This window comes from Sprattus sprattus (genome assembly GCF_963457725.1).
Source record: "Sprattus sprattus genome assembly, chromosome: 3".
Taxonomy (NCBI): Eukaryota; Metazoa; Chordata; class Actinopteri; order Clupeiformes; family Clupeidae; genus Sprattus; species Sprattus sprattus.
The window spans coordinates 20,099,349-20,114,250 of record NC_137922.1 but is presented as its reverse complement, the minus strand read 5'-3'; the positions used below and the strand labels follow the sequence as shown (position 1 = coordinate 20,114,250).

The 14,902-nt window shown below is 43.1% G+C and overlaps 1 protein-coding gene across 1 annotated transcript; it reads right to left on the bottom strand.

Annotated features, from left to right (window-relative positions):
• Positions 1 to 208: 208 nt before the first annotated feature.
• Positions 209 to 11,488, bottom strand: brap (BRCA1 associated protein). Its single transcript, XM_080834295.1, has 12 exons — positions 11,145 to 11,488; positions 10,346 to 10,504; positions 9,612 to 9,825; positions 7,991 to 8,180; positions 7,320 to 7,433; positions 6,744 to 6,892; positions 4,905 to 4,980; positions 4,334 to 4,472; positions 3,944 to 4,053; positions 3,249 to 3,338; positions 2,818 to 2,921; positions 209 to 2,308 (listed from the first exon to the last, which is right to left on the bottom strand). Exons 1-12 carry the CDS (start codon positions 11,221 to 11,223, stop codon positions 1,918 to 1,920), a joined length of 1,815 nt encoding a protein of 604 aa, XP_080690421.1. The 5' UTR covers positions 11,224 to 11,488; the 3' UTR covers positions 209 to 1,917.
• Between the last annotated feature and the right edge of the window lie 3,414 nt (positions 11,489 to 14,902).

Genomic DNA, 14,902 nt, shown 5'->3' with positions numbered 1-14,902 from the left:
ACTAGTTTGAATAATAATAAGCAAATAACTGAGGTTACACCTCATTAGTAAGTTTGTCCTGCATTTGCACTGATCAGCTGAGTTAGAATCATTAAAGACATTCTTAAGCAAGGAATGGAAAGGATTTTGTGCTGAAGAGTGAACCATTTAGAAACTGCAACACCACTGATATGGGTTTCTTGAAATGTTTATTTAAGACTGAAGTGTTCATGAAGTTCACCTGGGTCCCTGTACAGTTGAGACTGGTGAGATTCTTCTTTCTTGTGTTTATCGTATTATATCGTCAGCACTCAGAGCAGAGAAACTGAGTTAAGTATGTGACCAGTGCTTATGCTCACTGGGAGTGTCGGAGGGAAGCATACTTCTTCTTGAGGTGACGCTAACATGGTCCGATTCATTTTTTTATCCTAAACCAGTGGGCGGGTGATCAGGTTTGTGTTTAAAAGGCTACTGGCTTTGGGGTAGACCCGTGATGGCCTTTCCATTTCAGGGACACTGTACATGTCTGTGCAGGAGAAGACAGGAAACTCAGTCTGAGTCAAATGCATAATTAAAAGCACTTACATGATCCTACTGTTTCCAATAGAAGTAATTATACAAACTAAACAGCTCACTGTTTACAGAAAAAAATTATACTTAGCGATAAATGTTTTGGCCCTTACTAAAAAAAATGTTAAACTCAAATCTACGTGAGCTCTCCAGAGAATACATATAGCATTACTTCAGTGTACAAAGAAAAAGATCACTGAGAAGTCAAATTAAATACATTTAATAAGGTTTAGGCACCTGGCAGAAGATACACGTTTTATCGGCAGGTTTTTTTCACCAGTTTTGTTGTGTCGGTTTAGTTTAACACACCTCCCAACAGATTCTGCAGCGCTGGAGGCAATGAAGAACCTGGACAGGAGCCAACACGCTCGCTACCTGCCCGGCACAGTCCTACTACAATGATACATCTGGCAAAGGGTGGGTGGCCTGGGAACACGCTGAAGTGTGGCCGAGAAGAAAACACTGTTCTAAGAATTGTGTTGCACCTGACAGAATTCAGTGGCTAGGAATTATTCCCTTGCTTTACGATAAATCATTAAACACTCTATATACCCACAGAGTAAGAGCTTTTTGACAAGGGTAAGCCATGCATTCCAGTTTCACTGTCTCGATCTTCTAGTTTGCTGCTCTGTTGAAGTAGCGGGACGTGAAGAAAGGCTACACAAGATTATACACACATAAATAAACAACACCTAAAGGCTTTGCCTTCGCCCCTAGTGTGTCAGTGATTGGCAATTGCCTCCTGGCAAACACACAGAGCCAAGAAAGAAATACAAAATCTGTCCACCACATCACAAAAAAACTACGGGAGGGGAGTTGAAAAAATGAGGAACATGGCTAAATTGCACTCCAATTATGCAAGTGTTTGTGTCTGTGTGTTTTTCTTTTTGTGCAAGTGTGCATTCCAGCTGTGGCACCACAATTCTAAGTGTGATGTCACAGCTCCGCTTTAAAGGCAAGAGCTACACCAATGAGTCCAGCAACGAGGCCTACGCCTCCCCTCTGTCCCACACCAACTTCAGCCCTATGTTGTGTAGTAGTGTAGCAGTGTGTAAGTGTGTGTGTGTGTGTGTGTGTGTGTGTGGAGGGGGGGGGATGTTTTGAGTGTGTGTGTGTGTGTGTGTGTGAGTGTGTGTTGAGGGGGGTGGGGGAGATGTTTTGAGTGTGTGTGTGTGTGTGTGTGTGTGCAGATGTGTGTGAGAAAACTGGGCTGATTGGCATAAGAGAAGCCTAGAGACAAAAATGTGCAATGGGCTGACTTTGTTGTGCTGTCATGGCAACAGGGGGAATGTGCGCGCACGTGTAATCGTAACTAAAGCCTCCCCACTGGCTCAGGGAGGCTCACCAGCTCCCCTTCTCCTTCTGTCTTTATTTCCCTCTTTTGGACCGCCCCTTTCTGCCGCCGAACTTCCCTCCTCCTCCACCTCCCGGGGCCGAGCCACCGCCGGAGGAGGACTGGGCGGGTGGCGCCGGGGCGGCGGCAATGTTAATCTGACCCTCCTGGATCTCGTGGCGGGCCTCGTCGGGCATCTGGTCGATCTGCCGCTGCGTCTCCAGGTAGAACATGACGTCGCGCAGCTGCTCCTGGAGCTCGCCGATGGCCAGGTCCTTGTGCTGGGCCACCTCGTGCGCCTTCCGCTGCTCGTCCTGCAGCTGGGCCTGCAGCTCCGTCTGGTTGGCGCGCAGGTAGCGGTTCATCTCCTGCTCCTCCCGCAGCTCCTGCGTCAGCTTGGTGACGCGTGTGTTCAGATGGGCGCACCTGAAAAAAAGAGAGGGACAGAAGGGAAGGAGAGAAAAGCAGAGGAATTAGGGGGAATGGAGGGAAGGAAAAGTAAGGAAGAGATGCAGTGAGAGTGAAACAGAGAATTTGTGAGAGCAAAAACAGGAGACTGGGTGTTGGTGTAGGTGTCACAATAACAAGGGCGTTTATTGCCAATAACAGCATGCAGTGGCTAAATGTGAAAGAGGAAAAGCTTGAGGAAACTCCCAGAAGCGTGGAGCAACCACCATCATGAAATGATAAAGACCGCCATTTTTAACACTATCTAAACCATGGTAATATTGTCCTAGTTGTCCTATTGTCCTTCCATGGTTGTTGCATAGTAACACATTTGAGAAATACCACCCTGGCTGGCCACTACTTAATGCTCTGAAGTTGTGAGAATGAGTTAGAAAGATCAGTTAGTAGTACACTATAGTAAATAAATGTTTAGTACGTAAGATGGCTTGTCTTAGTGTGTAACAATGCAGTGTGAAAGTCGTACGTACTTCTTCTCCATGGACTGCTTCTCTTTGGATATCTCGTTCAGCTTGAGCTCCAAATTGTCGCACCTCTCAATAGTCTCCTTGAATTTGGCTTTCATGTTATTAATCTGCAGAAACACAGATGGGTGCATGGGAACATGAGCTTTTGCAACACTATTACGAGCAACAGTATTATCAGCTACATCCGTTAGCAGAATGCTGCTGAGTTTCGTCAGCGGCTGAGTTTTTTCCAGCAACTGTAGGCCACCTTCACTTCTCTCTGTGTCTTGTACTATGATTAGAACCGTAACGGCAAGCAGAAGTAGTCAGCGGACTTCAGATGTTGCCTCAGTCCAAAGTCTGGCACAGGAAGAAAGTTCGGCCAAAATGCAAACTAATGAGCAACATAGCATGCGTGAGAACTGGAAGACAAGCCTTCATGTCGAAACACCCACCTCCTCTGCTGTGTCTTTTTCCAGATGGACAATCTTGTTTTCCCAGTAAATGCGTTGTGACTCCAGTTGGCTGGTCAGCAGGTAGGAATACTGTGGGAAGAAATCATGCGTGCATATTTAATTACTTCCACTTCATGCTAAATCTTGCATGCAGGAATAGAAAGACATCAATTAAGAACCCCACAGCCAACCCATGTATACTGATAAATGCAGTTATAAGATGTTGCTGTAGTTAAAGCAGTAATAACTGCATGCTCATAACTACAGCTAGTTTTAATCTGAAGTCATAGTAACGTTACTAATAGTCACAACCTCAGCAATGTTGTAATCACAGCATTGACGTAACTACAGGCACTGTAATCACTGTAATCAATGTGGTAGATCAACAGCTGTCGCAAACCGGCAGGCAGTCTTGTGGTTATGCTGTAACAAATGTTCCCTCGAACAAATGAGGAACCAATGTCAAGTGCAGTTATGTAGTTGTGGCAGGTGTGGTAGAGCAAACACACGCACGCGCATTATGGTGTGCCAACATTACCTCTACCTCTACCGGACAAATGAGGAACCAATGTCACTAGTACAGTTGTGTCGTTTTGACAGGTGAGGTAGAGCAAACACACACACGCACACACACACGCACACACACACACACACACACACACACACACACACGTATTATGGTGTGCTGACATTACCTCTAGCTGCAGAGCATCGATCTTCTCATCCTGGCACGTGTCTCCTTCACATTCGTACTGCACCATCTTCCCATCCGTCTTGCTGGCCACGAGACGATGGACATAATTATCTTGCCGAGGCACAAAACAAGGCAGCATCAGCAGCAGAGCAACCACTCACAGGTATTAGACCAAACGTTGCTACGTCAGAGGGCTACAGCTTCATTGGCTAGTCTGAACTGCTCCCCCCACCCACCATCGCTATAATGTGCACTAATGGGTCTGAATCATTCTCTGAATCAGCTGAATCATTCTCTCACTCTCCAGAAGGCCATTGCATAGCTTTATTTCCTTTATTTCAGTTATGTCATTTCTGATTTCGTCCAAATTCAGTTTGAAGCAGAAATGTACCTCCGGCGTAGTCCCAGACGCGGTGGTTGGTCAGCTGCATGGCGTAGGTGTGCTGCGTCTCCTCAAAGTGCTTGTAGGCATGGCGACTGACGTACCGGCCACATCCAATATGGCCGCAGATCAGGCAGATCCACAGGTTCTTTTGGAGGGAGGGAGAGGCACGAGAAGAAAAGACGTAACATAATATGATAAACATGTAATGTATGGACAATGCAGACCCAAGACTATCATGGCATCTGCTATCTGTATATTAAATGATCTCCTAGGACAAATACAGATGTACATGTCTGGTGGTGAGATCTACAGTTAATGTAGAAGGTATTCTTTAGTTCATTATAAGTTCTAGGCACTGAAGAACCATTATTATTTACATTTAATGCATGTTTCAAGTAGTTCTTTGACAATTATATTCCTAACCATTGTCAATTATGCAGAGCCTGTTTATGACAACAAAGGTTTTCTGTGTGGAAAATGTTCGTGTATGTATAAGTTATGTGTTCTGTAATGTTTCTATGACACAACACAGCTGAACTGAACTGAGATTAACTGATGGACTGGACCACACGGTTACCTCTTGCACACCGCACTCAAAGCACTTGTTCTCCTCCACAGGCTCTGGAGTCTGGCAGTATCTGCAGACAGGACACCTAGAAGAGCAACAGCAAAGACCAGAGGCTCTTAAATACCCACGCGACATCACACCACTGGACCTCTTCTGCATGCTCAGTGTTCACAGGTGCATTGTGCAAACAGGCGGAGGACAATGCCAGTGCCACACTGTTCACCTGTGACATGAAAACCTGCCCATCATAATGGCACAAAGGCGCAACACTGACACCAACGCAAAGCATTTGTTTACTAGAATCGGAACGAAGCGGCCGGGCCATTCTGGTTAGACAAGAGAGTCAAGACGAAACCATAGAAGCTCTGAATGCTTATAGATGTGTAGGTATGTGTGTAAGCCTGTTTTTTTGTGTGTGTGTGTGTGTGTGTGTGTGTGTGTGAGAGAGTCTGACTGCAAGTCAAGTTTAGTTTGGCAGAAAATGAATGCCAGCGTTTTAAATGTGGGTTCATGGCCCATCAGTATGAATGCTCGGGTGGTTGTGGATCACCCCTCAGTGCACTTACATCAGCACCAGAATCAGGGATGGGCAAAAATGACGAGTCAAAATATTCAGTTCAGCCACCATGACATCAAAATAAAACTAAACTAACGTATTTTGTACTTTTTAACCACAAAAAATATTTCCAAGGCAACATGTCATATCACAAACCTCTACTCTTCATTAGCATATTTGATCTCTTGATAATATTTGACAGCTTGTCACTGCTTAACAAGGCACATTACAAATCTGTTTTGAGAAGCACTGTATCATCCCAGAAGTACTCAAGCCAGCTAGATGACCGTAGCCATGTAAAGAAGTCAAAAACTTTCATCAAAGTTGTCATCCATTCAGAGAGTGACAAAAACTCTCAATGCCTGCACCCTTCTATATTTTACACACAGGCACAAATTTAGTCTCTTTTCTGTCCGTTTTTGTTGAGCAGCTCTTGTCGCTTGGATTATGAATTGGCCTTCCACTAAATCAGATAAGACAAGAGAGACATCCATCTTTCACTTGCCTTCATACGTGTCTTAAACAGGCATAGGCCAAGCACTCAGCACACTGTTCAATCTCCCAGATGGCAAGCAAATGCATGCATGTGACATCATTGTTTATTATACGCCTCTTCAGAATGTTCCAAAAAGTACCGTTGATTTGAATGGGCCATCCCAACGTTCTACCCTACATTATTTCCTGCTAACAGACCGCTGCGAAAAGATAATGACCGCTGTCATTGGCAACGGGTTTTGTGCTTCTAATTCACATCTTTCATATCATTCCACAAGAAGTCCGGTCATTTTAACTTAACAGACTCATGGTAATTTGAAGTCAGCAAGTAATGGGTTGCTATGCTGCGCGTCTGGGTGTTGTTCGCCCCGTCGGGATTTATTTTTGGATAATGACCTCCGGACAATACATTATCCCTTTCGTATTGGGTGCAAAATGCAAAATACTGCACAATGCACTATGTGGCAGGATGCCAGTATGACAACTCGCTCCCCATAAGGTTATATCTGTCCTAGCCTCATATTCAAATCACCACATCATGCTGCTGATGCTATAGTCTGTAATAAGTTAGCGGATTCAAAATGTCAGAGCTGATTGATAGCAACTATGGCACAATACACAACTATATATTTCTCTAGAATACCATATAACTTAAATTATTTACTTGTACATCCTCTTTCCGCCATTTAAGCTCAAAAAGCATTTTTTTTCTGAGAAAATCCGAGAGAATGAGCGTTAAACGAGCCAAGACGAGAGCCACTTCCAAGCGAGGCGTGTAAAGCTAGAGAGCTACTCACGAGGCATCTTCCCAGCGCTGAAGGCACTGGCTGTGGAAGCTGTGGTTGCAGAGGGTGGTGAGGACGCCGTTGACCGACTCGTCCATCCGCTCCAGGCAGACGGTGCACTTAGGCAGCTCAGTGAGGTCCATCACGGGCAAACTGGCACCCTGTGGATGACATAGCAAGAATGGACACCAGACCAAGTACACCCATTTGCATCGATCGATTTCATGTGGATTTATGTAATCAAGTGCCTGCAAAATGGCCATATGAAACCTGACCTAACTTATATGGGATTAGTGTTAGGGAAAAGGCAGTCAATGATCAGACCTAATTGCCTTGATTTACCAATCATAATAACCTACTTGTTCTTTTCAAATAAAGCAGCATATCAGGATAAAGTTGAGATAAAGAAGAAAATAAGTCTGAGTAAGGCACAAGGAATGGGATACCATCAATTATGTCAGAATTGTAAACCAAAATGGTTTACACATGATTGGACTACAGTGGTTTTACAGCATGGTATTAAAATGGGGAAACTTGTCAAAAACCCTTCACACGGCTTTTGTGAGAACGCCCAATGTTCCTTCGTACCTCCTCCGATTTGATGACCTCAGCTCGCTCCACATAGACGAGTTGACACACTGCATCCTCAATGGAGTTGAACTGCCGGCCGTTGCAGGCGGTGTAGAAACTGTCTGCGTCAGCCTGGGAAGAGCCGACAGACATCAGAACTGGACTCCTGCCCATCGAGCATTGTTATCCTCATGCAGTTAAAGTTCATGACATCTCTATGACTCTATATCCAAACATCCCATAGAACTTGACTCATACGTCATTGAAGGGCGGTGCGCAATACATGGTTTTGACTAAGTTGGTATCTGTGTCGATTTCATGGGCAATTTACAAAGTTATGAAATGAAAATGTACTGTTACACAACATACACAGAGGACACTGATGCACTTATTCGGTGGACTCAAACAGGTTTCAAAAACCATTTCGAAATGCTTGTTATCCAGAAATGTTTTGTCCCTGAATGCCATGGTTCCCTTTTACCATAGAACACTTTAACTGTCATCAGTAGAGTACAGTGTTAGATGCGGCAACTGTTGTGAAGTACTCTAAACAGCGACCTCAGGCCTGTGTGTGTGTGTGTGTGTGTGTGTGTGTGTGTGTGTGTCGCCTACATATTACATGTGTGTGTTGCAGTAAATCGCTTGTGCAATAAAACTGATTGAAAGTCAGCCTTGTTTGTTAAACTCACCTGGGCTCTGAACTTGACTACCACCATGTACTGGTTGGGTGTGGAGTCGCGGATGATCTTCATGTGCTCCATGACGTCGTTGAAGGGTGCCACGAAGCGCATGAGGTCGTGGCTGGTCATGTTGGCCGGCACGGTCAGAATGCACAGCATGGCGCTTCTCCTCACGTCCTCCGTCAGGGACGTCATCTTACTGCGGCGCACACACAGACATGCAGTGGTCTAGGGCTTGACAAGTCAGTGAATGACTCATGAAGAATTTTTGATTAAGAGACAATGAACAAACGGGCCAAAAGGCAACAGGAGATCGGTACCTTGAGGTGCACAGTATAGTTCTGTAGTGAGAACCACAAGCTGAAAGCTCGAGCAGGTTAGGCTAAATGCCACTCGCAAGGCTCACTTAGTTACTGGCTAAGGTTAAATTCATAAAAGTGTTGGCAGCTGGGCTATGGTTACAGCTATAGGGAGTATTTCTGGAGGCGGTAGATAAACACCATCTCCAGGTCTTTAAGTCGATCATCTTGATTTACTAATTAAAACCAGACACACACTAAACCGACATCAAAAAACGAGTACTGACCAAGGCCGCCTGCTGCGTTGCCTGTGTCTGGGCCAAAAAGGTTACGGCCGACTAGCTCATACGCTCTGCGCCTGCATTTCATATCACAGACGGTTTCACAATACAGCTACTTCTAATGGAGAATATGTATGATATGTCAAGTTGCAAATGACACTGCCAGTCTCAGCCCTTTAGACTTTTGGGTGTGGAAGCAGAAAGGAAGAGGCGGAAACTAAGGTTGAATCGGTTTGAATCAGGTTGCACGCTGACATGTAGATGAGTAGAACAAGAATGTGCTACAGCCATAAATCCCCTGATCATTCGGACACATGGTGTATGCACTAGCTTGCCGCCAACTGCATGCTTCAGACTTTCAGCTACAAAGAGCTGAGTGTGTGTGTGTGTGTGTGTGTGTGTGTGACGTGTGTGTGTGTGTGTGTGTGTTGTAAGATTTCTCAGATCACAGGTGTGTCAAAGCTGTGATGAGATGTCGCCTGAACAGCTTGAGCTCAATGAAGATTGTTTACAGCACTACACACGGCCACAGGTGATACAGCCACCAAATTGGACGTACCTCATAGCGGTGTGTAAAATGACCACTGCACAAAGTGAGAGAATGAGCATGGCCAAATTATGAACTCAAAGGCCCCTCGGCACAAAAGCCCCTTAGGCTTCTCCATCACCTCGTATGTGTTTAGTTTCCTCAAGTTTGCTTTGACAATACTGTTTGTTATGGTCAAAATCATTGGGGAGGGGTGGGGGGGGGGCACGAAAAGAGGAGGAAAACCATGAGCAGTGGTCATATTTACACAAACTCTTTTGTTCCATCCGCAAGAAAAAGTCCTGATGGCATATTTACTTCTAGATCTTTAAAGAAATCTGAAAAAATCCTACAGACTAACTAACTCAACTGACTGAGTTCACTGACTCACACCAAGGAGGAGAATTCCGTGGCTCTCTGCTTGTTTTATTCATGGACATAACTTCTCCAAGGAACTTTGCTCACTTCTTCGACCAGAACCCCAAGCACACACCTTCACCAACTGAAGCAGAGAGAGAACTCACTTGGTTTTGTAGAGGTGCATGATGCCATGGACGATCTCCACGGAGGGGTTCCCGCTGAAGAAGGAGATCTGGTCGGGCAGCTGCTCGGAGGGCGACTCCGGGGCAGTGCCCCCCTCTGTGCCCTCCTTCGCACTCTGGCTTGATGGCCTGTCCTCGGTTGCCACGGTAAGCTGATCATTCTCACCAGAACCACCAGACTTGTCTCCCGCTTTATCTGTGTTTTTTGGGTTCATATATACACAGGTAAAGGAAAGTGACAAACTTTTACATAAAGAATGTCAAAACATTCTAAACCATGACTCAACAAACTGCTATCGTCCACTGCAATACCTGTCTATGATATACAATAGGCTAATCCAGGTTAAGACACACCCACTACAGCAACCTGTCAATTTATGGCAATACTTTGTATACACTAACATATGGAAGCTCCCTGATTGACAGAAATGATCAAGCTGACCCATTACAATCAAGCAAAACCAGAATCAGAATCAGGTTCTAATGGCCAAATATGCTTGCACAAACAAGGAATTTGACTTGGTAAAGTGGCTCTCAGTTTGCTTACACAAAATATACATTACAACACAATACAAAACAAACAGTGCAACGGTCTAAGAAGTTTAAGTATATACAGGTGACAAATGACCACTGTTTTAGTAAACAAATGACCACTGTTTTAGTAAACCAATGCCCACTGTTTTAGTAAACGTTTCGAATGCCAAACTGCCACTGACCTGAGATGGACCCAATGGTCTCAATCACCATATCGCCCATAGCCCTACTTCCAATGTGCTGGTGCAGGGTTGATGTTCTCTCCAACTCTGTCTTCCCACCAAGCGAAGCCCTAGCAGTCCTCAGGGCCTTCTCTCTCATCTCTTCTTCTGCCATGTCAACTGAAAAGAGAAGGAGAGAGAAAGCGAATGAGAAAGGTTAAGAGGTCAGTGTGTTTCTATTCGGGTTGTAGAACCTGAATCACCACCGACCAGCACCCATAGAAGTCCTTCAAACAGCAGGAATCCTCCCTTAGGCTGAAAAAAATTGCATCACTTTTTGTTCCAGTCATGGTAAACATCAGCTGATAGGTCCCACAATTGGCTGACCGACATGCATAGCTACGTTCCAGAAAAGTGATTAGGCCATCCTCCACAAACCCTGCTAAAACCATAGATGTTTAGCATGGTTCGGTACAGTTAAAGGTACATAAGTTGGCTTACATGTGATTGACGATATCATTATCGAAAAACATTACACATTTTCACCAAGACGCCATAAAATATGACGTAATGTTAGCCACTCACCAGACAATTTATGCTAAGAAAAGAAATGGCCACTACGTGGACAAAATAGCTCACTATAGTCTTCGACATTCAAGACCAAGTAGGATGCGTTATTGATTTATTCGCTAAACCATGCTACAGTTACGCAGCCTGGTTAGCTTCGATAGCCATCACAGATATCTAGCTAACTTAACCCATAAACTTACATAACATCAGAATACAGCGGCAGCTATCGAGCTAGTGTTACGTTACTCACCAGCACAATACTGGAAGTCTTGAGGGATAGGGGACTGGTCCGCTAACTCCAAACGGATAACGACAAGTGAGACACTCATGTGTCAACCAAATTATGTGGTGTTCGCGTCTAAGAAAACAAAACAAATGTCTGAAATAAGTTAGCTAGCTAGCTAACGTATCTAGGCAGCCGGCCTAACGTGACTGCGAACCACAATGCGACTCACTTCCTTCCTCTAACGCGTGTGTAAGAAGTTTCTTACAGACGTAAACATGTTGTTCTAAAAGAACCACGGATTTGATATTTCTTTGTTTTTCTGTTTCCAACTGTTAAATGTCTTGCAACCTGGGCTATCAGGAACAACGTTTGAGACGAGACAGACACAAGTGGTTCCGGGTGTCTTCGCTTCAGAATAAAAGTTTGAGTTCTCCTAATGTAATCAGAGACCGTATGAGAACTTTGATGTAACGGTGGTGCACCATGAAAACAAAAAGTACTTCTTAGTAATTGTGACAAATATATATGAAAACATACCACTGTTGTAATTAGTTTAATAATTTAAATTACATAATTGTAATTTGATTAATAATGTGACTAGTGACCATGGGCTAGGCCTACTTGGCCCTATTGCCTCCATGACGTCACTCTTTATCTCCTGTTAATGACATTTCGTTTCATTTTTACCATATTTAGAAATAAAGAATACAGGGCATTAAGCAGATTGTCCTTGATTCCCAAATTACAGCTCAGTTGTAAAGTAAGCCTATCTTATGATAGTTAATTTGTGCCACAATGTTGTGTTCCAGTCTGTGAGCACTTTGAGGGACAGGTCTGTCAACCATTACAAAAAATGCTCGGTCACTTGACCTTCCATTCTTCTTATAGAGCGCTGGGAGATCAAACACATGCTTTTGAGAGGCACAGTGCTGTCACAATGAAGGGTGTGACCAATGGTCCTAAAATAGCCAAACTAGATCTGGATTAAGGTTTCCATAGTGTTTGTGACTGTAGGCTATAAGTAGGTATGTCTAACATTTTGAGAGCTCAGTGGAAATACTGCACTCCAGAGATTACAATTGTGTCTATTAAATTATTTCAGTCTCACATTTTCTCATCTGTTAATTGCATTAGCTTGATCAAGCTCATCAACTTCTTTCAGATATTATATCATAAATTGTTAAAACTGTTGAAATTGTCAAAAATACCAACAGGTTCAAAAGGTTAACCAGGCTCAAATAAACTGTTAATACTGGATTTCTACAGCAGACAGTACTGGTGCAAAGGTTAAGACCAATTGGTTTGAGAATGACAATCTGAGTAGCCTAGCTGAAATGAAAGAACTTGTGGACCGTGTGCACTTGTTTCCTGTTCTGCTAACGCTACATTATACAAGAAGTATATGTTTTATACTATTAGTCTGTTTTCTATTTGTTTTGATATTTTATTGTGATTTAATTTTACAGCACTTTGGTCAGAGTGAGTTGTTTTTTAAAGTGCTTTAATAAATAAATTTGACTTGACCTGACTTGACTTGATAAGCCACAGGCAGTTCGGAAGAACTGGCCCTCAAGAGATCCCAGCAGGACACACATCACATGGTTGACTACATGGACAGGGGAGTCCTGAATATGGACCTTGAAACACTCTTAGTAACCTAACTAACTTTATCATGATATGTTTGTATACCATTGTTGCTTTTAATGTATTCTTGTATTCGCTTTCCTCAGAATGTAGTTACTCTCAGATGGGAAAATTCATGGAAAGTCTATGGAAATGAGGCTCTTTCAGATAGAGTTTTGCTCAAGAGACAACATGGATACTACCTAGTATCTTGTCAGACCTAATACTAACAGTAATAATGTGTAAACACGTAAACAATCCTTATGATTCCAGTGACCTATAAGTCAACCTATTCCACTGTTATGCTTTCATTTTCTCGAGATTCTTGAGATTATTTCCCGTCAACAGATATCCATCTCAATCAAAAAACAGACCTGACCTCTTTAACAAAATCGAGGTCAGGTAAAATTTAGCTGTTTGAGGGTGTGCCTTTGAAAGGAGTCTCAAAATGAATCACTTCCGATGCATGTTAAAGTTAACATTTATTTACAATTTATGACAATATAACTATGGCTATGACTAGGCTAACTAGCTATGACTTATTTCACTTTCTGTTTTTTTTTTAACCTTTCTTTAACTGTAATAACATAATGTATAGATAATTTATTACAGTAAAAGGAAGATTAAAAACAGGAAGTGAAAGAAGAAGTATCAGATAAGAAGGAATTATATTTATACAAGAATTTAAACATTTAATGTAATCATAGATTATGGAAACATGCTGAACTGAAATATCGACTTCTCCGACAACAATGCTGCAGCCAGTTCTCCTTTTAAAATGTCCATTCTGAGCAGAACGTCTATTTGTGTTTTGGCCTGTGTGATTCTACCCACTGCCCATTTCTCCTTATGGGAACTGCCATGGAAGTAAGCCAACCAACTAGACCAAGAGCGAAAATGTTTGATTCTATCTGCCTCGGCATCCTTCTTAAAAGCTGCATGACCAGAGATGTAGTACAATTGAAAGATGGCGACAGCTAAGAGCCCAGAAAGATTGTATGACAAATGCGGAGTTTGCAAATGTTCTCCTGAACAGGTCAACATTGAGCTTCAGCTAAAGTTAGCTAACCCTAACTAATTTATCACAGCTACTAGTAGGGATGGGCAATTTAAGTAATTGCAACATTCTAACACTGGCATTCATTCTCTGTGGTACATGTGCAGCTGGGTTTGTCAATGCAGCAAGTATTTGAGACAAACAACTGGTGAGAGACACAGATAAGTTAACAGATAAATGTTACAGTGATTGATAAGTGAGATCGAAGAGGTATGTCTTGTTTACAGTTTCAACCGTTTCAGCCATTCTTAGGTATTCTGTGGCAGAGTTTCCAAAGGCTGGGGGCATAGAAACTAAAAGCTGCTTTCCCATGTCTCTTTGTCCTGGGTTTTGGAACTGTAAGGAGTTCAGTGCCAGAGGACCTCAGGGATCTACTGGGTGTGTACCTTGAGAGCATGTCTGTTATAATATTCAGGTGCATGACTATGGAGTCTCATAGAGTCGTAAGAGAATCTTAAAATCAATTCTGAAACTAACAGGTAACCAGTGCAGTGATTTGAAAACTGGTGTGATGTGTGCTCTCCGTCCGGTTTTAGTGAGGACTCACGCTGCTTTTTTGGCAGACCAGACAAAAGTGAGTTACAGTAGTCTAGCCTGCTTGTGATAAACACGTGCATCAGTCTTTTAGTGTCAGCCTGAGCGCGAAATGGTTGCAATGTTTGTTAAGTGATAAAAAGATGTTTGAATTATATTTTTGATATGGGTTTCAAAATTGAGATCTGAGTCATGCAACCTAGGTTTCTGGCTTGGGGCTTAGTGTTAAGTGCTAGTGTTTTTAAATGTGCAGATAGTTTCTCTCTTACGTTTTTTTCACCAAGAAGGTTTTGTGACATCCATACATTTATATCAGAAATGCAATTTATCAAACAATCAATAGAGCTGTAAGTGTTGGGTGTTACAGAAATATAGAGCTGGGTGTCATCTGCATGGACATGATAGTCGATGTTGTGCCTCCTAATTACACTACCAAGGGGTAACATGTATAAACTGAAAAGGAAGGGCCCTAAAATGGATCTTGAGAGACCCCACAGGTCATACAAATGTTTTTTTGAGCTGTGGTCTCCGAGGGCGACAAAATATTCCTGGCCAGTTAGATAGGTCC